At 43.3% G+C, this 24,504-nt stretch overlaps 2 protein-coding genes across 2 annotated transcripts in view; one reads left to right on the forward strand and one right to left on the reverse strand.

Annotated features, from left to right (window-relative positions):
- Nucleotides 1-12,215: 12,215 nt before the first annotated feature.
- gdap1 (ganglioside induced differentiation associated protein 1) lies at nucleotides 12,216-17,764 on the reverse strand. Its single transcript, XM_047568351.1, has 6 exons — nucleotides 17,574-17,764; nucleotides 16,292-16,484; nucleotides 15,734-15,907; nucleotides 15,285-15,379; nucleotides 14,377-14,491; nucleotides 12,216-14,196 (listed from the first exon to the last, which is right to left on the reverse strand). Exons 1-6 carry the CDS (start codon nucleotides 17,760-17,762, stop codon nucleotides 13,844-13,846), a joined length of 1,119 nt encoding a protein of 372 aa, XP_047424307.1. The 5' UTR covers nucleotides 17,763-17,764; the 3' UTR covers nucleotides 12,216-13,843.
- A 1,337-nt stretch (nucleotides 17,765-19,101) lies between these two features.
- The window catches only part of jph1a (junctophilin 1a), a 32,272-nt gene continuing 26,869 nt past the window's right edge, over nucleotides 19,102-24,504 (forward strand). Inside the window, exons 1-3 of the mRNA XM_047568250.1 lie at nucleotides 19,102-19,229; nucleotides 19,352-19,852; nucleotides 22,240-23,008. Coding sequence (XP_047424206.1) covers nucleotides 19,474-19,852; nucleotides 22,240-23,008 — 1,148 coding nt within the window. The 5' untranslated portion in view covers nucleotides 19,102-19,229; nucleotides 19,352-19,473. The remainder of the gene's footprint in view (nucleotides 19,230-19,351; nucleotides 19,853-22,239; nucleotides 23,009-24,504) is intronic.

Consider the following 24,504-nt stretch of genomic DNA (forward strand, 5'->3'; position numbering starts at 1 on the left):
CGTTGTGACGTCACAGTGACGTGGGCCGTGAAGGGATCTATTGCCTCTCTCTGTTTTGTCTGTCACTAAGTATTTGCTTTGAGTGCTCAACGCCAACTGAAAGCAGATATCATTATCACATGTGAACACAACCTTAACCCACCCATTGGATTTGGACTGAGTTCAAGCCAGGCGAGGACTCGGCAGAAGACTGCGGGAAGAATCCAAGAGGCCGTCCACATCTGATTCCAATAAAACAGGAGGAAACAACTACGGCTGTCATTTTTACAACACAATTATCGTGCCTCTTATAATCCACGATAACAATAGCATGGCTTTTTCCACAGTCTTCAGTCATTATTACGTGTTTTGTCCCTTTTATTGACTTTTTACCTTTAGGTTCAGTCACAAACTGAAAGAAGACGAAATGAAATACAAAAATTACAGAATCAAGGTTATCATTTACACAAGCCCACAGCCTCTGTAGCACATGCTTGATGAGAAATTAATCAACCACCTCCATCTTCAAGAAAAATGCAACTCCTACCAATGTATATTTAACTTACTGATTATATTACATCTGTTATTGTATATTGGCTGTACCAACTAATCTAATGTTATGGTTTGTTTATATGTTGCTGTACGTTAACGATATCTGGTCGATATCTTGTCTGTTAAAAGCTTTAAATAGCTTGTATATCATGTAAATGCTGGTGTGAAATAAACTAAAACTAAATATGGAAAGAAGACGACAAAGAAGAGGATAGCGACAACAGGATGCTGGGTGGAGATTCAGTGGTATCCAACGTTACATCACCATCTCCTTGTTGAAGGAGATTTACATTCCCAACTCCTCTGCCGCTCCTTGCCTCATACAGTTTTTGCCTCAGCAATTTTGTCGCCACCTTTCAATTATGAAACATGAAGACGTTTGACTTGACAGCTCAAAGATGCATGCTCTCTTGAGGCCACTGCAGCGGTTACAGTCCCAAGTGATCTGTTAGCAGCCATAAATAAACAAATGACAGTTACTGTGGTTGGAGTGGAAGTCATTTGGTCGGAGTCCAGACCAAACCACCGCGCAGTTTGGCTCCTCCAGCTCTCCCCTGGAGTTTGGCCGATAATTACCATGGTTGCTAACTACATCCTGGCAGTGTTACGCGGCTTCTTGTTTGTGTTTTCTCCCTGATTAAACCGACAAGGAAACCCAGGCCATAAACCTGAGGAGAATATCGGTACCATCACTTGCTCTTGCGCGGTCACAGTTGGAAATTCATTTTCCAAGCTGCAGTTTCGAGATCGAGACCTCCAAGCAGAGGTTTAAAAAAAAAAAAAAAAGCCTCTCTTCTCCACTTGGCTGGTGTTAATGGGTTCAGGCTTCTCAGAGAAAGCAGTTCTCTCTAATCCTCCATGGATACAGCCGTGTCAGTAAAACAGTCTTCCATTGAATACCCTCTTTGAAACAGTGAAATACTGCTGAGGTGCGCAGCCAAACGAGAAACTTTAAAGCCCATTTTGTCCTCGGTTGAGGCAGCGTTTTTATTTATTGACTTTAATTGAAGTTGTGTGTGGATCCCTTTGTTTCTGCTTGAACGGGCACTGCCGTTCATTTTTCCTCACCTCCACCCAACAGATGCACTGAAATAGACCAGCGTTGACTGGTTACATTCAGATATTCACATATTCTGCTTAGAAATGTGCAGTTCTGTTGATCTATTTCGATTTGAGTTTCATTTCTTCTTGGACGTCACTCAGTTAAACGGAGACATGTTGTTTATTCATCAGAGTGGAAAAGCAATCCAGAAGAGAAGGAGCGCACCAAAGGACAGAAGTGAAGAGAAAGTCCAGTTTCTCGAGGAGCCGTTATGATTAGGGGCTTGTGTTGCAGACTCCCTCTTTTCATTTCCTTTCAAGTGTTTTGTTTTCTCCTCAGAGCAATGTCTGATCTACGCCACTCAAGCATTCATAACGCTGACAGACCTTACATGTTTATAGGAGATGCTTTATGGGAATATTTCTATGGCTGTGAGCCAAGCCCACCAAACATAATCAGTGTTAATGATATACAGTAAAATATAAGCTCCCTTGGTTGCTTTTGAATGCTGTGTGGCTTGGTGGATTGTTCATTTTGAAACAAGTGTTTCTCATTATGTCGAGTATTGTCCTTGGCAAGGAGGCCGCAAAAAATCCTGCCAGTGCATAATCTGCTTTCCAATGCCTGCTTAGAATACCATATATAGTTTCACCTGTTATCCTGCTTCACTTCTCAGAGATAATCCGCCCGGTCGGCATGTTTTCATGTTATGGCTGAGATCATGCACATATAGCTAATTTGATTTGCCGATCACAAAGTGTTCTTTTTATTGTTTTGAAAGGCCAGCGTGTAGTCGTTGGAGCGTCTTTGGATTTTCCCCCAGTGACCTCCTATGTAGGGCGTTTAGGGACGCCACTTTTAGCACGTTGCATGTCATGGCAACGCAATTTAAGGTTTTTATGTCCTTTTATGGCATTAAATGAGCTAAGGATAAGATAGACAGGGATTACATAACCAGAAATAACACACTAAAATTACAAAATGAGCATTGATAGCGTGCAATGTGACTTGCCATATTATTAACGCTGTGTTCAATGATACCAAGTAGGTGACTCTTAGAAATATGTACTATGTTTGTTGTGTGTGGTGAGTGACCCAATTATTAGTGGCCAGTTTAGAGTACAGGGGTGAATCACAGACTGTATAATCCTCAAAAGTGAAGCCACAGCCAGTAGAGCTCCCCCTGGTGTCTGGAGGCTGCATTTAATATAATGTTGATGCATGTTCAAGTGGCATTTTTTCCTAGATAAGTTTTCTTTTAGTTAATTAATTGAAACAGAATGTGACATAATGGCTCCAGTCTCAAACTGCACCGCGCAGATTCTTTCTCCAAAGTTGCAAGATGGCACCACTTGTATCACCCGTGAGGTGGGGACACGGCGTCCATATTTATATACAGTCTATGTGAGAACACATCAAAGATGCAGACCAACTTTGGAGGTCTGCATCTTTGATGTGTTCTGATCTTGATGTGTCTTCAGTGTGAATGCACAATGCACATTGATCGACCACCTACCTACTCAGTTGACATCCTTTGCATTTGGCCTCATTTATCACCTTGACTGTCCTGCCCTCTCCCCTCCCTGATGGACATCTACACCACACGATGCCTCAGCAGAGCTCGCAAGATCATCAAGAATGATTCACACCCCGGTTCTCTGCTGTTGTTTGAGCTGTTGCCATCTAGGAGTCGCTACAGATGTATCAGAGCATGGACAAACAGACTGAGAAACAGTCTTTCCGAGAGCCATCACCACCCTGAACTCTCACATGCAACAATCCACGTTATATAGAATGTGCAATAACGAACTAAACTAATATATAAATTCAAAGAAGAGTAAATTAATAAATAGGTTATATGTCATTGCATCATTACAAAATGTGTCAGCATGGGAAGACTTCTTTTTGAGGTTTACTGGTGTAGCTACAAGTGGTCAATTGACAATTTAAACACATACTTAGAGCCACTCAAGGACACATGCTAATACCTGGTCTGAAAAGGGCCACCTGCTTTGCAGTTTGGAGGTAGAGAAACAACCGATTAAAAGAACATGTGTGTATAGCAATGATAATAATTATGAGTTATTTACTAAAAGCTCAAAACGTATCTTTTTTTTGCACCATTTACATTTGAAATTCCACCTTGAGTTTGGGTTTGAAATACATTCAACCTCAATGTGCTCCCAGTGAAGCGCCCTTTCTGGCAGCCATCTTGAAAATAGCATGTTGGTTTGTAACGGAGATGTGGAATTTGTGACACACTGACGAGAGTATTTCTGTTTTGACCCATCTCTGTAAATGGAATGTCTCTCTGAAGATAAGTGGACATTTAAAGAACTACACCGCAAGTGCAAAGGTTGCGAGCTCAAAAGTGACCCCAAATCTCAAAGGTATCCGCATGTACAGGCCACGCACAGGACAGTACGAGTCGGATGTCAACAGACACAACAGATGCACGACGGCTCCTCCAAGAGCACACGCTTTCAGATTTTGACATTGTCACAGAAGATTACCCTCAGGAAAAATCTTTTTGCAACAAACAATGGCCGGATTGTATTACTGTGTTGCTTTTACAAGTTCAGGGAGGACAAGCTGTTTGTGGAGCAAAGCAACTCAGAACATTTTGATTAAGAATTAAATTACGAAATCACGAAATCCGTGAATTGTCTTGGGTGCATAGTAATATGTGCACTAGGTAATGGAAATCGCATTAATAGGGCAAATGTAGAAAATAAAACTTCATCACAATCACATAAACATAACAGACGGAGACAATTACAATCACATTTTAATGGAGAAAAGCCTCTAATCATATAGTTCTTTCAGGAAGAACCACATCAGAGAACTTAAGCAGAGCTCAACGGACGACAGAACAGTATGTGCATGTGCACGGCAAAACTGCTCCAACAAATCAACCAGACTTTCTTATTTTTGTCCATTTTGCATGTTCAGCAGTGGCATATCAGATTGGCCTAAATGGATTCAAGCAAGTGCACAGCTCACCCTTACACTGGCCCGTGTTTTTCCATCAGTAAATGGTTACACTGCCCTTTTTTCTTATGAGCCAGGTGGTTACCTCAGCAGTAACTTCACCGACACTCATAATTGCTTCACGCGTCACAAAATGCTGAAGGTTCTCCAGTCGTACTTAGCACCACGTTAGCATGAAAAGCATGATAACAGCTTATTTAGAGCATGTCTTATCTTTTTCTTGCATCTGGCTTCAGTGCGACAATCAACCTGAGAACCGAGAGTTGGAGATAATCTCATGGGAAGTTGGATCATTTTGCTGATGTTTCCTATGTCTGCAGACACTAAAATAAAACCTGGGATAACCATTTCTGCTTTGATTTATGTTGCTGCATTGCCATTAGGACTGTGCCAAACACAGGGGCAAGCTAGACAGTTATACTACTTATACCATTAAGTCTCTCTCCGTCCTGCGCTCCCTGTTTGAGATGCTTCGAATAAATATTTCAGAATGTTCCAAGTTGCGAGCCAAGTGTCTAATAGCTGCACTAACTGAAGAGGACGATGAAGGCCTATAAATTTGACATAGATATGCGAGGAGGCTGTGCAGACATTTCGATGCTAACTTATCTTGCACTTGTAGACCCTTGAGAGCGAGAATGGCATCCCTCCAAACTTGGCCCTCAATCAACTGGTAGGGACATGACAAGAAACAAGAACATGACGACCCACCGGCTTCCCATGAAGTGCAGCTGGAGATTGATTGAGTCTCTTTCCCTAATGGATTGTTTCAACATAGCTCTATGTATGCATGTGTGTTTGTGTGTGGTGCATTCCAGACCCGTACAAAGGTTCCTTTAACCTCGAGGGTCTGGATATTAACGCATGTGATAATCAGGGAGGGCTCATGTGAGATGGTTGGGAGATGAAGTTGGAGAGGTCAGGTTGAGATGGTTTGGACACGTTCAAAGGAGGCTGAAGGGTGCTGAGGTTGGAGGAAGACCAAAGAGGAGTTTTATGGATGTAGTGAAGGAGGACATGACGGTATCTGGTGTGAGAGCAGAGGACACGGAGGATAGGATGAGATGGAAGCATGTGATTCGCTGAGGCAAACCCCTGAAATGGAGCAGCCAAAAGGAAAAGAATTAGAAGAATTATAAAGACTGGAAGGTAAATGTGAGCAAAGCTAAGGTGGAACTAGATTTGTGACAGGTCATTTGCAGGTATGGGTATAGTTAAGGTTTTATCCGACGGGTACCATTAAAACGGTGCCGGTGCTTAAAGAATGAAAAACATAGAAATGTTGTCCAAAAACGGTGCGACCCAAGCTTTTGTTTGCTATGAATTTTTAATTTCTCCAAGGTATTTGGGATTAGAAGGATCTAAAACGTATAAAAACTAACAGGAAGCGAACAGCAAGTAAAAGAAACAATGTCCTCACATGTGGACACTAGGATTATTTTAATATTTATATTATAATAAAGTCGCCAATGTGTGACAAAATATAAAACTGTTTATTTTAATAGCAGAATTGCAAACAATGAAGTCCCAACGTCCTCAAAAGAGTACTTGCTAATTAGCAAAAAATTGCTATTTTGTTAAATTTGTGAGTCATATCAAACTAGAAACGTTAATTAGCACAAATAAATACGTATTAACCTTTTCTACCACTAGACTGTGAAATTTCCCAGTTTGGGATCAATAAAGCATCTATCTATCTAGATGGTAGACTAGATAGCGTCCACTAATGAGGACAACAGGTTTAAATGAAGCAGAATAAGCAGCAATAAAACCTAAAACTTAATGTCCTCATATGAGGACGTGGGGTCTCAGGAGATTGAGGAATTTTGTGACGTGCAAGTTAAACAGAATATTAATTTAAATAATATAAATACAACTTAGAAATAAATTGACGAATATAAAATTCTATCATAATAAAAAGTGGCGTGGGGTCTGTCAGGCTATCAAAGATGCTACATTTCTCGTCTTTTAATAAAATGCGTCGTCAGATGTTGAATTTAGTTCCAGGTGTTACCTCCTGTGTTACAGGTTGCCCAGTCTGCATCTTTTGAGGTGAAGTTTGGCCTTTTGAAGGTTCACTTCCATCCATGCAGGTGAGAAACTAATGTGACTACTTTTCGGTCTGGTTACTTCCGTTAGCGCCATGATAGTAGCACGTATCAGTACCCATCCCTAGTCATTTCTGGGGGTATTTTAGCACCTCAGATGCTATCTTGACAACAGCCAGAGAGAACTGTGTCTTTGTTGCTGCAGAACTTTTTTTTTTTTTGTATTTTACAGTCAAATTCAATTTTGTTATTGTGGTACTATTCTCGGTACCCATAACGTATTCTCATCAGAATTAGCCTTGAGTGCACTGTAGAATTTGAGAAACAAAAACATTTGAAGCGAAGCAGCTTGCCAGCTCTGTTTCTTCTTTATTTGAGCTTAGTTGTTGCACGAAGCTACACATGGAGATGAGGGCAGCCTCTCTCCCGCGGCCAGGGTGAAGATGCCATCTATTGGAGAAGAAACTCATTTCATTGCTTTGAACACTAAGGTGTAATCTGCATATCCTCCTGAAACCCTGCGTCCTCGTATAGGGACATTAGGTTTTAGGTTTGTGGCAGTTTATACTCTATAACTAGATACTAGTTTGTGTAAAAACATGACGACCGGCATTTCAGCGGATTCATTCTATGGCCAATCACGGGACAAAAGTGGACAAAGACACAAAACCTCGTCAGATTTTACAGTTGAAATGAGTTTATTTAACCTTATTAGCTTTTCTAGTTTGAAATGACACAGAGTTAACAAATTCTGTCATCAGTAACGAGCTACAACGTCGCTAATTAGCAAGTCCTCGTTTGAGGACGTTGGGATTTCATTGTTTGAAATTCTGGTTTTGCACAGCAAAGTTCAGGTATTAAAACAAACAATTTTATATTTTGATGACTTCATTGCAATTAATTGTACAGTGAAATATTTCCCGTATCCACATATGAGGACATATATTTTTTTTGAAAACTACTTCCTGTTCAAAGATGTATGCTTCTTCTTGATGAAATTAAAAATGCATACCAAAAAAAAAAAGCTCAGCTCAATGGATATGGAGACAACAGACAAAGTTGTATTGAGATCAGATGTAAATATCGCCAATCATGAACCATAACTATAATAATAAACGTTAAAAGTGGCCAGGTCAAAGACACAGTATCCCTCTGTCTGTAGGCATGAGCCTCCAGAGCTTCTTGTCTCGAGATCATTTCACATCTGCTACAGTCTGTCAGTGACATATTTCATGTCTCCCTGTGTGTTAGCAGACGACAGGTGTTATATAACATTTTTGATTCCCCGCATGGAAGGTCAGACCTTTATGTCTTAGGGGCTAAGTCATGGGAGCAGGAAGTGGTCTCAAAATGAGAGGTAGGCTCGTTATTTACACAAGGATATCCGTCTGTGGGGGCTCAGCGGAGGAAACCTTAGCAGGGTTCGTTCGCTGTGACACACACAGCAGGTGGATCGGCCTCCGTTGACCTCTGCAGCAAGACAGAAAATACATTAGAGCGGCAAGGACTCGTCTCACCGATGCTCCGAGAACGGAGTTTAACGCTTTAAACGTATGTGTCAAACCTCTCCCCGCTGAGATCACCGGTTCACCGGTAATGGCAAACCCATCACACACCCGAAAAAATTCATTAACACAATAAAAACCCCGATGGCATGTTTGACTTGGCCGCATCGAGCCGATTGAACGGAGATTTATAATGCGGCCGGGCCCCGCAGCCCCGGCGTTGGGTATCGTCTCTCCTGCGCGGGCCGTGTTTATGCAGGCCATGTTTAAATATTTGAGGAGCACATGTGGGGATGAATGGTGGCACAGGGTTTCATCATAAAGCTGCGAAGGGCGAGCCAGCGGGGGGTCATTTTAACAGTAGTGTCAACACCGTGAGATCCCACCTCTGTCGACTCAGCAAACAGTGCATCGCCCTGAAAGCTGGTTGCTTTTCTGGAAAGGGGCCGGTGGTTTTCTCAGAACAAACCCCGATAGTGCCAACAGAGTTTGGACGTCTTCCCTGGACGTCGGTTTTATATAGTGTGTCCAAAGTAACCATAAAAGGAGAAATAAGAGTGAAATAGGAGACATAGGGCTCTGATGCAATAGCACTGATTGGGCTGCAGTGACAGAATTGCTGCTGTACAAAGAGCTGAACAGCTGCTGCTGCTTTCACTGTGTCTACAGTTGCTTTATGTAAGGTCACCCTGACACCGGGAGCAAACGAAACTCATCATCCTCTCTGACGTCGTCTCCATTTATCCCGATCAGGACAAGAGGAACTTTAGCAGCATTGGTTTCGCAGATGGTGATGGAGAAGCCGCTGATCAGATGACATATCACGATGACATTGCTCTTCTGGTTTCTATCACCCTTTTTCCCTTCTGCCCCTCGTGACATTTCCTACACACCTCCACTCCGGCTCACAGCCTCTGATTGTCTGTGGAAGTTTCCATGATCCCACACAGTTGCCGGGGCAAGAGCCACATCAAGCAGGCTGTCAGCTACTGCTGCGTGGGTTTTCTGTTTACCCAGCCTGCCTGTCTGTGGACACCCAGCGTAACTCATCACCCCACCAGCCTCCCCTTTTTTCTGCACATGCATCACTTTCAGTCCAGCGTTTTCCTCCCCGTTTCCAAAGGCCACTGATTGTATTTCATTATAACAGCCACTTGCGCTGCAGCAGGTCACTCTGCTCCTCTTACAGACAGTCATTTCAACTTTTGAGATCTCCCCCTCCCTTCTCTTCCCTTCCCTCTTGCATCACCAGGCATCTTATTTCCATCCGCGGGCCTCCATCTCCATCGTTTTTCGTCTGTCCATCTGCTGGGGGGTTTCCGTACGACTCTCGGTTTCCAAAGCAGACACCTGCGCCGGCCCCACCCGCCACTTCTGACGTGCGAGCTCCCTACTGGGAAAAGCAAGAAGAGACGATCTGTGTTCAGAGAAAAGTGAGTTCATGGAATAAAGGGGGGGGGAGAAGAAAGAGAGGCAGAGGGAGTAGGTGATTCTCTGAGACGCAGGTGATTTTATTTATTTGAACAGCGGCAGAGCGACTGCGTAGAGCTCTGTTTTAGTGGTCTGAGGGGAGGCCAGGCTCCATTTCTGAGGTTTAAAGATGCTCTAAATGGGAATACAAATAATCTTCGAGCTAAGCACAACGGAGGGTTTGGTTCAGAGGTGCCACATCATCTGGGACGTCAGTGTCTCTCTCTTTTTTTTTTTCTTTATTTCATTTCATGTTCCTCACAGAAACTTCACGACTGTGAAGGCAGCTCTTGGGTATAGACAGGAAACTTCTTTTAAAGCTTACGAGCTGCCAAAATCTGCTCCACCTCACAAGCCCAAAGCAAATCTCTCACCTCACCCACATCTCCAATCATTACGCGGCCATGAGACAATTAAAGGCATCAGTGCAGTTCAAACAAGGTGCACAGAGCTTCTTTTTTGCCATTTTTCATACAGCTTTACTTTTGTTGTTGCGCACCCGGAGCAGAACAATGGAAGCCGTTGCGGACGTCAGAAAATGTGCATCGATATCCAGTGAGATTACCATCCCTCACTGTGATTCACTCAACCCTTCAACTGTGGCCAGTTCTGAGCACTGTGGTGTTCAGATAACAGCCTTTAAGACATTGGAAGCACGAGGAACCCCTTTTCTTCCATGTCCAAATCTCTCAGAAGGAACTACTCTCCCAAAAAGCTTTTTTTTTGACTTACGTTGTGTCAGCAGCTTTCAGCTCCTTTCCCAGTGTAATGTATTGATTTTGCTGAATTACCTCCAGATGTGTTTTATGTGATTTTTTTGCTTTAATACATCTGTCCAGCCACGTATATTCACATTCACTCGTATTATACGTAAAGAATAACCATTAGGATCTTCTCCAAACTGGCCCCAAAAAATACTGCACGGAGCCGTTTTCCAAGTCATTAACTACATTTTGCGCAGTGTAATCTGAGGACAAACGCCGTTTCCAACTTTCTTTTAGCAGTTATGTTTAAGTGAATGTTGATTGCTCGGCCTCATCGACGAACACTGATTTGTTCCCCTCACAGTTTGACACGAGAGGTCGAGCCCGTGCATTCGTACAAATCAAGAAAGTAAACAATTCTTATAAATATTGGAAACGGGCATCTGCGAATTTATCACAGTTAGCTGTTTAGAGCAAATATTTATTTGAATGTGTCTCGGGGCTGATATAGTTACAAACTGACTGCTCCTTCTAACAATACATCACAGTGACTCCGCAGCAAAGAAAACACTCACCAGTCTTTGTTCAGTTCTTGTAAACCACCAGATTGATTTTAAACAGCCGAATAGCAACCTGTCAGGAGCAATAAACAGAACAATAAGCAGCGAGAAGTTGATTGAGTCATGTTACCGAAATTTCTGAAAATTGGACCTGAATTTAAGCACGCAAAATAATAATAATAATAATAATAATAATAACAATAACAATAAAGCACTGCTTAAGTTTACCAAAAGCTGTAAAGAAAAGTGTCAACCTTCTGAAAATACGACTAATTTGGTTCAGGTTCATTCAGAAGTTTACTTTTCTGTGAGTGATGGTGTGAATGTTCTTCTATCATAATTCTCACGGATTTGAGCCTTGTCTGGGGAAACACTGCCCTCTAGTGGCGAATATGCACACTTGCTTCTTTCTCATCAAGATGCAAAATGATGTTTAAATTTTACTTTTACATTTCTTGATTATAGTTCAATGTCTTGTTGTACATTTTAGTGATATATTAGAGTGTATGAAGCCTTAAATTGGTTTTTATACAGTGCCCCAGTTTCCTGCTGCTCATGGAGGCATCAACCTTTCTTCAGCACAATAGGCTGAACAGATTATTTACGACTTTTGACATTCAAAGGGAACAGTGAAATTGTGTCATTTTGTTTTGCCGTTTGACTACGAGTTTAGAGAGCTGGCACACACACGCGCACTCCCAGTACGAGCTCATGGTCTTTTTGACATCTCGGTCTCTCATGTGGCCCGAACACGTGTGAGGCGTTTCTTTTGACAGCAGCACTACGTGGCCTCTCGAACAGTGAAAACAGACTTCGCTGGAACGTCCAGCAGCGCGTGTGTGTGTCTGCTTTACGTGAGGGTGAGCTCACGTAAGGAGGAGTTTAAGTCACGGCTGAGCGTATGTTAAATGTCAGCGTTGGCCTTGAGCTTCGCTGTCTGCAGATGTTGACTTAACATGCGGCGCCCTGAGATGTTTCCCTGTTGTTTATGTATGATATGATTATTTTAAGAAAAACCCCTCAGTTCTTGAATACATTTGAAGGAAAGGAGACTCTGGGGGATGTTTGGGAGCAGTTTAATTTCAGACAGATGGTCTGCATATGTAAATCAGACTGTGAACATATTCGTTCAACTATTGTTATTGTAATGTGCGCAGATGTTCTGACTTAAGATACCTGCGCAGTGCACAGTGAATTAGTTTCTCTTAAATGCAGGAACAGTTTTTTCACGTAGCCTCACTGCAGGGCAGATCAGAACATTCAGCTCGGGTAAACTGGGTCAGAGAAAGCAGTCTGTGCACTTCCTGTATTCTAACATGCAAATAGTGAAAAGGAAGGCAAATGAAAAGAACACATTAGGCAAATCCTGTTTGACACTGTAAGTAGATGTAAAGATTTCTTTATTGATCAATTTGTCTTTCATGTAAGATTCATGAATGTCTAGTCGGGTTTCATCAATATCAGCTCAGACTGAATTTGCTTTGGTGTTTACAGATTCTTGCATTCGGAGGTTTTCCAGGGAGGAACGGTGCGTATGGAGACTGTAAAAACAATCTGTCCATTTAAACTTTCACAGCCCTTCTAATTCACAAAGCAATCATCAATCCATCATCTCTTCGTAGGCCACCTAGGTTTGTATAGATATATGTTGGCATATTTTTCATACCTGCAAGCAAAGCTTGTGCATATGTTCAAACCAGATATGTTACATGTGATCGATCACACAAAAACTGTTAGCTACGGTCTGCTAACCGTCTACATCTAACGGTCTGTAGCTAACCGTCTATAGCTAACAGTCTGTAGCTAAGAGTCTGTAGCTAACAGTCTGTAGCTAACCTTCTATAGCCAACATTCTGTAGCTAACCATCTATAGCTTACAGTCTGTAGCTAACAGTCTGTAGCTAAAAGTCTGTAGCTAACAGTCTGTAGCTAACATTCTGTAGCTAACAGTCTGTAGCTAACCGTCTGTAGCTAACAGTCTGTAGCTAACAGTCTGTAGCTAACCGTCTGTAGCTAACAGTCTGTAGCTAACAGTCTGTAGCTAAAAGTCTGTAGCTCACCGTCGATAACTAACATTCTGTAGCTAACCATCTATAGCTAACAGTCTGTAGCTAACAGTCTATAGCTAACAGTCTATAGCTAACAGTCTGTAGCTTAAAGTCTGTAACTAACTGTCTATAGCTAACATTCTGTAGCTAACCATCTATAGCTTACAGTCTATAGCTAAAAGTCTGTAGCTAAAAGTCTGTAGCTAACCGTATATAGCTAACAGTCCGTAGCTTACCATCTATAGCTAACAGTCTGTAGCTAACAGTCTGTAGCTAAAAGTCTGTAGCTAACATTCTGTAGCTAACCGTCTATAGCTAAAAGTCTGTAGCTAACATTCTGTAGCTAACCATCTATAGCTAAAGGTCTGTCACTTACATTCTGTAGCTAACGGTCAATCATTTGGCATATGATGCGGCAGGAACTTATTAAAGATGGACAAAAGTGCATTTTCAAGCTACCAGTGACACAGAAAACACTTCAGTTATGTTACTGATGTTTATTAATTGGTCATATTAATCTATGTGTTTTAACTTTAGAGTGTTTAAACTAGTGATGCGCAGATCGATACTGAAATATCGACACTTCCGATACCAGGTCTTTATTCTCTCAGATCAATTCTCAAATCAAAATATCGATTCTTTTGATACTTCAGAAATTCAAGGTAATATAATAACACAGTGGAAAGTAACTAAATTATTGAGTTGTGGCACCACAACAAACTCAGGTTAAACCACAACACAGGACACGAGGCATTTATGACAGAAGAAGAGAGCACAGTGTCAGAATTAAGATGTAAGTTTTCATTTTATAGTACTTCTTAATAATTAATAGTAGTAATTTATTAGATTGGTATCGTCAATACCATCTATCAGAAAGGAATTCTGTGGTATCGAACATCACTAGTTTAAACTTCGTGCTCAGTCCTGAACCACCTCCCTTTCCCTCAGCTGAGGGCAGTCAGCCTCTTCTTCATGTAAAGGAAGGCCAAGTACGTAGCTCCTCCCAGGATGCCGATCACCAGCGTGGTGCCGACTATAACCGGTGCGTTCTTCCTGGCCACACGAAAAGCCACGGGAAGCACAGCAGAGATCAGGATGTTGTTGACGTGACCCAGCACTCTCCTGAAGGCCGGGCGCTCCACCACGCGCTCGTAGTACGTTTCCACATTGGCGCGGTTACCGTTGCCCCAGTAGCGGCGGGAGAGGCCGAGGAACTTTAATCGGTGTAAGGTGACGGCCAGGGAGACGTCGGCCATGCTGAAGAACTCGCCGCAGAGCCAGGACTGGCTGCCTTCCTCTGTGAGTGGAAGGAAACACAAGAAGGAAGGAGATTACATGACATTCACAACGATACCGCCGTCACACTTGACTGATTAGAATGAGTCACTCACTAAAAATAGTGTCATTTTTTTTTTTTTTTACACTGGGTGTCTGTTAATAGTACAGTGGTTGCTAAGTGACGTGATGTAATGGCTACCTGGCGTTTCTTCCACTCTCCTCTGTAGTTCTGTCTCCACTTGGTCCATCACACTCTCCAGTTCGTCTAGAAGCTTCTTCAGGTACTTCATGTTGTCGTGGTCAAACAACTTGGACTACAGAAACATGTCCATAATATCAATGAATGCATAGTAAACCTTTACTTTTGCTGCGTTTGTACGCTTTTGTCACCACGAAACCTGGTGCTATGTGTCTCCATGTACTATTGATAGAACTGAAATCAAGGTAAGATGCAATGTATTACATTTAAATAAATACAAATAATTAAATGTAATAAAACCAAATCACGAGAAGTCAAAAGCTCAGTGTTATTCTGGCAGCTACTGCTAAGCTAGCCAGCATGGCCGGATTAGCTACCCTCTCAGTTAGCTATAATATGCATGATGACAAAAATAATTTACCAAGATGACGGGAATCAATGCTTGAATTACATACAGACTTTCTATTTGGGGGAAATTACTACTAAATTAACGGCTGTAGCTGTGGTTTCTAGCTAGCTAGCTATTGAGATTGCTCCCTTGATTTAGTTTGTGGCTAAACTCCATATTTTTATATAGCACAATACACTGGCTGTGCGCCCTTTAATATGGGTGTCTGAATTCTGAGCCATAGACTGTATATAAAGATGGATGACACATCCCCACTTCCTCCCGTTGGCCTAAATTAAGGCCATTGTATGTGGATCCTCTTCATTTGGAGCCGACCAAAGGAAATTAATTTACTAAATGGAGCCCTGAAGATGCTTAAAGATGCCAAAATGAGAAAATATCTGAAATCAGCTTTAATTACAGATAGAACCTGAGTAGATTGTCTGTTGGTTCAGTGCCAAATGAGTCAGTGAGGCAGTGAATTTGGACACAGTCTGAAAAGAACCGCTGGGTCACTTACTTTCAAGCGCCTCTGTTTTGCGATGTAAGCATCTTTAAGTTCTGGGTTCTGCTCTGCCAGTTTCTTCAGCTCGGTTTGGGTGTTTCCAATCTGTGCTGTCACATGGAAACAAACATGGGTGCATGTTAGACACGACAAGAAACAAAGCGTTACGGTAAAATCAGTGCAAGTCTTTTGATTCCCCAGTCACACTAAGTAACTTTAAATGCTCTACTAGCAGCTGTATTATACTGTATGGAGGCAAATTTAAACTGCTGTGGATTTTTTTTTTATTTAACCAGAAACAGACCCGCTCAGATCAATCTTTATTTTTTTCAAAGGAGAACAGGCCAACAATAAAAGCAAATAGTTACAGACAGAAAACAGGATTAAAGATTGCAAAGAGTGTATTGCTCAACATGTTTCCATTTGGTACAGACATAGTAATTTCCTCATACAGCACGTCTTACTTCGTATGCATGTAGCAGCATACGCTGGGATGTGGGAGTCCACAGTGATCTCAGGGTGGAGGATGGAGCCGTGGGTGTAGGCGTCCATCTGTAGTGAGTCCAGCAGCTCTCTGTAGTGCTGCACTCTGAGGTAGTATGTACTGCCCTCTTCAGGAACCAGCCTGGGAGTTCCCTCTGGAGACAAAACAAGCCTTGAAAAAGAGACGTCTCATCTCTCCAAATGAAACAGAAGGTGAAGTTTAAAGGTTTCTGGTGTCCGAGATGAGTGTTACTACACGCTACACACTTGAGGGGAACATAAGAAGGAACACTCTCAGGTATCAGCTTAAGCAGCTCCATGCTTACCAGGTTTTTCCCTCCTTTTAAGCCGATTGGACGCGGACCATTAGAACAAAGCTATTATGGATCGGCAAAAAATCGAGAGAAAATTACAAACCAAAGAAATCATGGCAAAAACAAACAATATAAAACAAACTAAAAGAAAAAAAAAATAAAGGGGCTGACCTCCAGCTCTGCTACGATTTATATATTTTGCTGCTGCAGCTTCATTTATCTCACCGTCACTGAAGTTCTGCTCCAGGTAGTCCATGATCTGCGTCGGGTCACAGATGACGTTGTCGCCGTGGACGAGGACGGGGACCTCGCCGGTGGGATTCAGGTGCATGAACCACGGCTCGTTGTGTTCACTGAGCGGCAGGCTCACATCGTACTCCTCACAGCGCAAACCTTTCTCTGCTATGGCCAGACGCACCTGAGAAAAGAAATGACGATTATCTTATGTTATTACTCTATAAATGTATAAACTTGGAGTATAAAATAGTTTATTCAACTACAATATGTAGGTTTAATTATATAGGGGTTATTGTGCTGCTTTTCATTGAACATCACAGGAAATAATTTACATTTAGATCCATATAATCCCTGCATGTGTAGATATTTACAAGCTGACTGAGCTGCAGGATAGATGGACGGATGGATGGATGATGAATGACGGTCAAGTTCATCTGAGTTTTATTGGAATAGTGTTCAAGAAATGCTCTGGCTTTTTTGGATGTTTTTTTTTTTTTCTATCCATAATCCTTCTTTCTATGGGAGACCCCCTGAACACTGTTTTTCACTTGGCTCTTTACCAAGAATAGGATCCTGCGATCATCCACTAATAGTATATTCTCTGGACGTTAAAGTCTTTTATATGTAAAAGTCCTCGTTTTTTTTTTTTTTTGTGAGTTGACAGCAAATGCAAATACCACAGAGTCTCCCGGGCTTCTCAGCTGATGAAGAAGAAATAAAAAAAAGTAATGTCCCACATCTGTCTGTGTTCAGTTTTGAGCCCCTGAAAATAGCGGACCGAGTATAAAAACATGTGCAATTTGTAAATCTTTCCTCAAGCTCAAAATCCAAGCCAAGATTCTGCACAAAATCCGTGTATAACTCGAATATGTTAAGGAAACAGACAAAAATAACAAAAATATATCAGTGTCCACACAAATACAACAATAATAACTCCACATAGAGTATGCAAGTGTCGCGGAAATTAAGTACAAATAAGAAAGATTGGAGGAAATGCTGAATTCTTATGAACCATTATAAAATCATATTTATTATTTAAAATGTGGTGCAGAGCTGAAACGTTAGCACACCTTAAAAGAAAGAAAAACTGCTAGACTAAAAAGGAAAACAGCCCAGTTTTCCCTTGTGCATTATTAGTTGTACCAGTAGTTTAATGTAAATGCTAAAGCGTCCACGGTGGCGGACACGTTTCACCGATTCCTAATTGGACCTGTGATGAGGAGCTGTCCACTGAGCTGTGGTGCTGAAGCAACACCGGGGCGGGACTCACCTTCTGAGAATTGAAAGACTGCGTCCAGTGGTACAGGGTTAACTTGGACTGTTTCGCCACCGCGGCGCGATTCACGTCTTCTTCTGGATCCGCCTCGACAAGAGCTGATTTCTCATCCACGGATTCTTGGCTGACTTCGGACGCCATTTTACCTGTTAGTGTTTTAGGGGACGAGAGAGGGCGGAACATCGCAGTAGACCAAGGACTCCCCCCGCTGGCTCGGAGTGTAACTTAACACTTTTTTAAGTTGATAGAATTTTTAAATGCAAACTTCTTTTATTTTTAAATAAATAATATCATCCCAGGTTTCTATTGCTGTGTTTTATGGTGCATTTAAAACAACAAATCTTTCTCAGTCTTGTCTTTATGTGGTCATGATTCTGTCCTTTTCTCTTTCATTTTGTCTCGTTGTGCAACTTCATAACCCAATTACTCCTGGTCCATCTGTGCAATTCAAAGCCCCTGTATAGTCCTTTGTATTTTGTCATATCCCAGAAGTTGTACCTTTTTATTCTTGCTGGGTTGCTGGAGCATATCCCACCTGTCATCTTGGACAGGTTGCCAGTATATCGCAAGGCACCTTTTTATTCTATTTTATTTTATTATTTATCTTTTATGCCCTACACTTTTTTTTAAAAAACTCTTGATATGTTTGCTGCTCTCTTGTACACTGTCATAAACTGTATTTTCCCCTTTGCGGGACCTATAAAGGTTTTCTTAATCTTAACCTTGTTGTTGATAGTAGCCTACGACTAGTGCCCTGATAATAACCGAGGTCCATTCAAACTCTAAATTGAACTATATACACATTAATGTTGAGCAGCACAATAATTACGGTTTAAAATATGTTAAATATATTAAAACTCATTAGTCCTTTATTATTTATCGTGATAACCAATGCAATCGATGCCATCATCCAGCAGAGGTCCCTGTTTCCTATTTTAACATTTCGGTTTTAACTGTCAGGCTTTTCTTTTAGCCTGAATACAAACGGGCTGATATTATAACACAGTGCTGCTGTCACGTAATTGCCGTGACAATATTTTTTTTTTTTTAAGTGATTTGGAATTATTTATTTCCCCTGTGATCGTGTAACTGACGCACGGTTTAGTCTGATTAAAATCGTTTTATGATGCACTGCCGGCTGTAATTTTAAGAGATGTGCTGGTAGATGAACTAAAAATACTTGGAAAACACACTGCGAACAAAAACCTTAAAAAAAAATTAAATAAAAAATAAATAAATACCAGTCTATAGTTGTAATATTAACGCACTACTAAAATCAGGCCATGTCATATTCTTATATAATATAACACTTTGATACCAGAGATAAACTTATTATTATGTGGGTTTTAACAGAGATATTGTGTTAATGTGCACCTGTGTGAAGAGAAGCGGGTCTTTCAAGTGAAAAGTTTGGCTTTTAACATGGAGGTGCCTTATTTATTTTTATTTTTTTTTTGGCTCGGTCGAGGCGGAGGTGTGGAGGGACAGAGAGAGGGAGAGGAGTGTGGGAGGTCCCTGTGGCGTGACGTCGCGATTGGCCCGGTGCCTTTCTTCAGCAGGGTCTCGACGCCTCTCTCTCTCCCTCTGTGATCAGTGGGTGAGAGGGGGGAGACGAGCAACACACAACGGAGAATCCGGCGTGCGCCTCCGGTAAATGACGCCCACCATTCATACCTTTACACTTACCATTACGCATGCCTTTTGTATAACGTGTCGGTGTGTCCGCCAGTGCCCGTCCGTTCTCCTCACCCTCCTGCTTTTCGCTCCTCTAGTCATCATCTTGTTGGCTCATCCTTTCATCACACCACCGGTCCTGGATCCCCCAACCTCGGTCCCGGAGACGCCTGAGTCTGCAGCAGCGCAACGATCGGCTTTATTTCCAGCCTATATCTGAATGACGGGCGGAAGGTTTGACTTCGACGACGGTGGCACTTACTGCGGGGGGTGGGAGGATGGCAAAGCCCACGGACACGGCATCTGCACCGGACCCAAGGGCCAAGGCGAGTACGCCGGGTCCTGGTCGCACGGTTTTGAGGTAGTAGGGGTGTACACCTGGCCCAGCGGGAATACCTACAAGGGCTACTGGTCCCAGGGGAAGCGACACGGGCTCGGTGTGGAGAATAAAGGAAAGTGGATCTACCGGGGAGAGTGGAGTCATGGTTTTAAGGGTCGGTACGGCATCCGGCAAAGCCACAACACACCTGCCAGATACGACGGCACCTGGAGCAACGGGCTGCAGGATGGATATGGGATTGAAACCTACGGCGACGGAGGTAAGGACCGGGTTTAAGGAGTGTGCCACCGTGTTTGTGTGTGTGTGTCACTTTAACGGCTGTGACTGATGAGGTGTTATGTGGCTCGTGTGTAGGATGCTCAAACTGAGAGAGGCTAATGTCAATACATAAGTGCGTGGATCTCTGTCTGATATGAAGTGATTTGAAGCCGAGATTGCGCACTGCGCATCGCCATTCGCCCCCCAAAATCTGAGTTTTCACCCGGGTAACTTTTCGCACGCCGTTTAAGAGAGCGCTTTGTGGTTTTATTCCCGAAGCTCGCCTCATTTGGTAACTACAGGTTGCTCCTCATATGACAGTGGGAGGAGAGTGACTCCTCCTGAGAGGCGCCATACCACCCGGAGAAGGAGATTGTAAATCAAAGCAACACCTGTCCATGTGAAGCAAATTATAGCCAGGCCATCAACAACTTCTTTACCATTTTCACACCTGAACATTCACACGTCTCTTAAAGGGTGCACATGCTAGCTGGAGCTTTAAATGAAATTGAAATAGTTTAATACAGATGAAGGTGCTAAATTTAGTAGCAGAGTCGAGCGAGTGTCAGGAGAACTCAGAAAGCAGGTGTGCATCAGTAGTGGGAACAAGAAGGAGTTTTGTGGTTTAATATAGGCACTTCTATTCTGTGAACTAATCAATCATCCACGTATCCAGCCTCAGTTCAGTCTCGCACATGGAACTCTTGGACTCGTGAGAGGTCAGTCAGACCCCTCTCAGAGCTCTGATTTCACTAATCGCCGGCGTGTTCACTGATTGAGTTTATATAAAGAACGATCAGGCAGCTTAAAAAAAAACAAGTGCTTCTGTTTCCTCTGCTTGTATTACATCCAACCCCTGTCCCTTAATAAAACACCCAAGTCTTTTGGGTGATTTGTGGGCATCATCTCCTCTAACCGATTGCCTTATGGCGCGGAAATAAATTCCTCACATATGATGGTCGCAGAGGGACGGGCTGGGGAAATCAGCTGATCCCAGAGGATCTACAAAACATCTGGCCGCCTGACCCTGCAACATCCTGATAACTTGATCTGCAGGGTCACCAAATTGAACCGCAGCGCCGAGCCAGCCTGTTAATCTCACACTGTTTATCCATCTAGATTCCTCCCACGGGCGAGTGTATCGTTCCTCTGGTAGAACGGGACCATTACGGCTGCTTTTTATTGTACAAGTGCATGAGATTCGAGCGGTGGATTAACGGGCCTTTCACATTACTGGGACTGGGGTTTTGTAATATGACGCCATGAAGAAGCTACAGTAGGCCCCGGCACATGCTCGCCGGGCTCAGCGACACCAAATGGGATTAATGAAGTATTCTTCTCATTATGTGACTCATAGCAATTCCCTGCTGTCACAGGCACACGGATGGTGGCGAACGCGCCTACTGTCAGTGGGGGGAGTTGAGGGGTGGGGGGGGGCAGCCTGAAAATAGTCTCCAGGCTAAGTGATTCGCATTCATCCCCAGTGATCCTCTGTATCAGTGCCTTAATCAAATCTTTGTGATTGAGTTAGATATGCTCACAGTCCCAGATACGACTGGAAGGAAAGAAAACATTTCATTAGCGTACCTCGCCAGCACCCTGCCGCACAGCTCCTCCGCGGGGCCCATACACGGTGCTGATTCAAGGAATTAGTGCTGATAGAGGGAATATTTAAGCACAGGCGTACAGCCGAAGAAGGCTTGTTGCGGTCATAGGTATAAAAACTCGCTGCAGACATGCACATAATCTGACATTATCATTAGTTCAATCGTTAGTCCAGATATTCCCCCCAAATCAAAGAGCACTTTATTTATCTATTTGGACAGTTTGTGGAAACCACTCAGCAGACATTTGCTGGGCTTTTATGCTCTATCAGCTTATTTGGATTTGAAAAACCGTCCCCTTTTTTTAAATTTTTTATTTTTGGCATGGCTTTTACGCAAAGAGCAGGACTTTCTATATACACTTGCTTCTCAAAATAATTCAGACCACCTCGGACTGTGCCTCACGGCCAGCGCTCCTTCCTGGAACTGATGAGTAAATGGGAGGATGTTTCCTAGAAAGTGTGTGCCAACGTGATAAATAAATCATAATTTTTTTATTTATTTTTTTTTTGGTTCGAGCTTTTACCTCAAAAATGTATTCAAAGGAAACACTGTATCGTATTTCAAATCCAGACCGTTTAAAATAGATTACTCCTCCTAACACACCTACTGTTGAGTATTTTTATACTATTGCAATGTATGTTTTATTCTTATAGTGTTTAAGGTAAAGTGACCTTGAGTGTTTGAATGAATTATTATTATTATTCATCAGGTGAAACATGTGAGACCCTCTGGTTTATGGGAGGGAATATGAATCTAATTGTGACGTCCATGTGTTCCTCAGGTACTTATCAAGGCCAGTGGATGGGCGGGATGCGACACGGCTACGGCGTGCGTCAGAGCGTCCCCTACGGCATGGCCACCGTCATCCGCTCCCCCCTCCGCACGTCCCTGGCGTCCCTGCGCTCCGAGCAGAGCAACGGCACGGTCCTCCAGGACCTCTCCTCCCCCGCGGACACGCCGACGGGCAGCCGCGGCGGCTTCGTCCTCAACTTCCACTCCGACTCCGAGGTCGTCACCGGCAAGAAGAAGGGCCTCTTCCGCCGGGGCTCGCTCTTCGGCAGCCTCCGGCAGCTGCGCAAGTCTGACTCTCGGACCTCGATCTCCAGCAAGCGCAGCTCGGCGAGGAGCGATGCCACCATGAGCCGCATCAGCTCCAGCGACGCCAACTCCACCATATCCATCGGCGACGGCGAGCTGCCCGACGAGGACCTGCCTCTGGAGGACCATGTGGACGCCACCACAACCGAGACCTACATGGGCGAGTGGAAGAATGACAAGCGCAATGGATTTGGTGTTTCGGAGAGATCCAACGGGATGAAGTACGAGGGAGAGTGGCTTAACAACAAGCGCCATGGTTACGGGTGCACGATTTTCCCAGATGGCACCAAAGAAGAAGGGAAGTACAAAAATAACGTGCTGGTGCGTGGAATAAGAAAGCAGCTGATCCCTCTTAAGAACCCCAAAACCAAAGAGAAGGTGGATCGGGCTGTGGAGGGGGCTCAGAGGGCTGCAGCCATCGCGAGGAGTAAAGTGGAAATAGCAGCTTCCAGGTAACGTGCTCGTGTGCGTCCGTCCAGCCCTCTGTGTGGTGTGTGTGTGTGTGTGTGTGTGTGGGCGTGTGCTGTATAAACACCAAAAAAAAGAAGACCGGGCCGACATCCTCAGGCGTCTATTTTCACCGCGTAAAGAGCCGCGGCAGTGGCCTGTTTGACAAATATTGCCAGATTGAAGGCACGGTCTTGTGTAAGTGGAGTCCCATGACAACAGCGGTCGACCTTTATACATCATCAACAGTCAAGGCTTTTGTGTAACCAGTGCGATCATCCCCTGGAAAAGGTTCTGTTTCTATTCTCTGCCCGCGTCTTTCATTCCCAGGGAGAGGGGTCAGGCTCCTTGCATGCGCGTATGTGCGTCGCATGTGTGTCTTTGGGTTCATGTGCATGAGCGGTATAGCCATACCTGTGCCCGTGCCAAGCGCGTCTTGTGTGCCCAATAACGATACCTGCCCCTCCTGCCAAGTATTGCTCTGATGTGGCATCTGCTCTTTAACAGGTGGATGAGATGTGACCTTTTCGTTTAAAGCCCTCCCTCCTACTGGGACACAGTTCAGGGTATGCAGCATCGCCGTGACATCCTCTGGTTTCATTGCATCAGGGAATTATTAGACTCCAGACTGAGTGGATGAGCGCGAGCGGCGGAAAAAAGTTTCCACACAATCCGTTTCCTCCCTTTTACTAAAGCGCGAATGAATGTATGAAATCACATGATAACCATAACTAACCACGATTTGACTTTTACAGTTAAAAAAAGAGGGAAAGTTGGAGATGCACTCGCTGTTTTTGGTCCGAACACATCTGTAGAGAATTTCATATCAGTTAATCCGGTAGTTTTTTTAAGACTTGCACTGGCGCCATCCAACTGGCTGATGTTCAGATCAGCTGTCACGTTAACAAAAGGCGTCATTATTTCAACATCTGGCCCAGACGACTGGAGACGACCGTATATTTTAACCGATATCATAAAATGCACACAGTCAATATTAAAACGATGAGTATTTTTAACTCAAGGCTGAATTCATTATTATTATTATTATTATTATTATTATTATTATTATTATTATTATTATTATTATCATACCCAGACAATCTTTTGTAGAATAATAACTCCTCCCTAACCCTCCTCTGATTATTTGAAGGACATAAGATATACAGATTACATAAGATGGATTTAACGCGGCTCCTATTAAAACTCATGCATACCGCTTGCACGGCAGATAAGACCCCTGATGATCTGGGCGGGTCTTGATCCGGGTCGGCGGAGGCCGAGTGAGGTTGAGCTAAAGCCACCGCGGGGGTAAAAGAGGAAAACGGATAAAAGAAAGAGCCCGTCTGATGCCCCGTTTGGTCGGGGGGCGTCCGGAGGCAACAACCTGCAGGAGGAAACGCGTGACCTGACGCATGGCGCTAAAGCAGCGACAGTAAAAGCATTTCGCGCTGATGCAAAGTGTTTATGGCAGCAAACAAGGTCCCCTGTTCTGATGCGAGCG

The sequence above is a fragment of the Mugil cephalus genome, chromosome 18 (assembly GCF_022458985.1).
Source record: "Mugil cephalus isolate CIBA_MC_2020 chromosome 18, CIBA_Mcephalus_1.1, whole genome shotgun sequence".
NCBI lineage: Eukaryota > Metazoa > Chordata > Actinopteri > Mugiliformes > Mugilidae > Mugil > Mugil cephalus.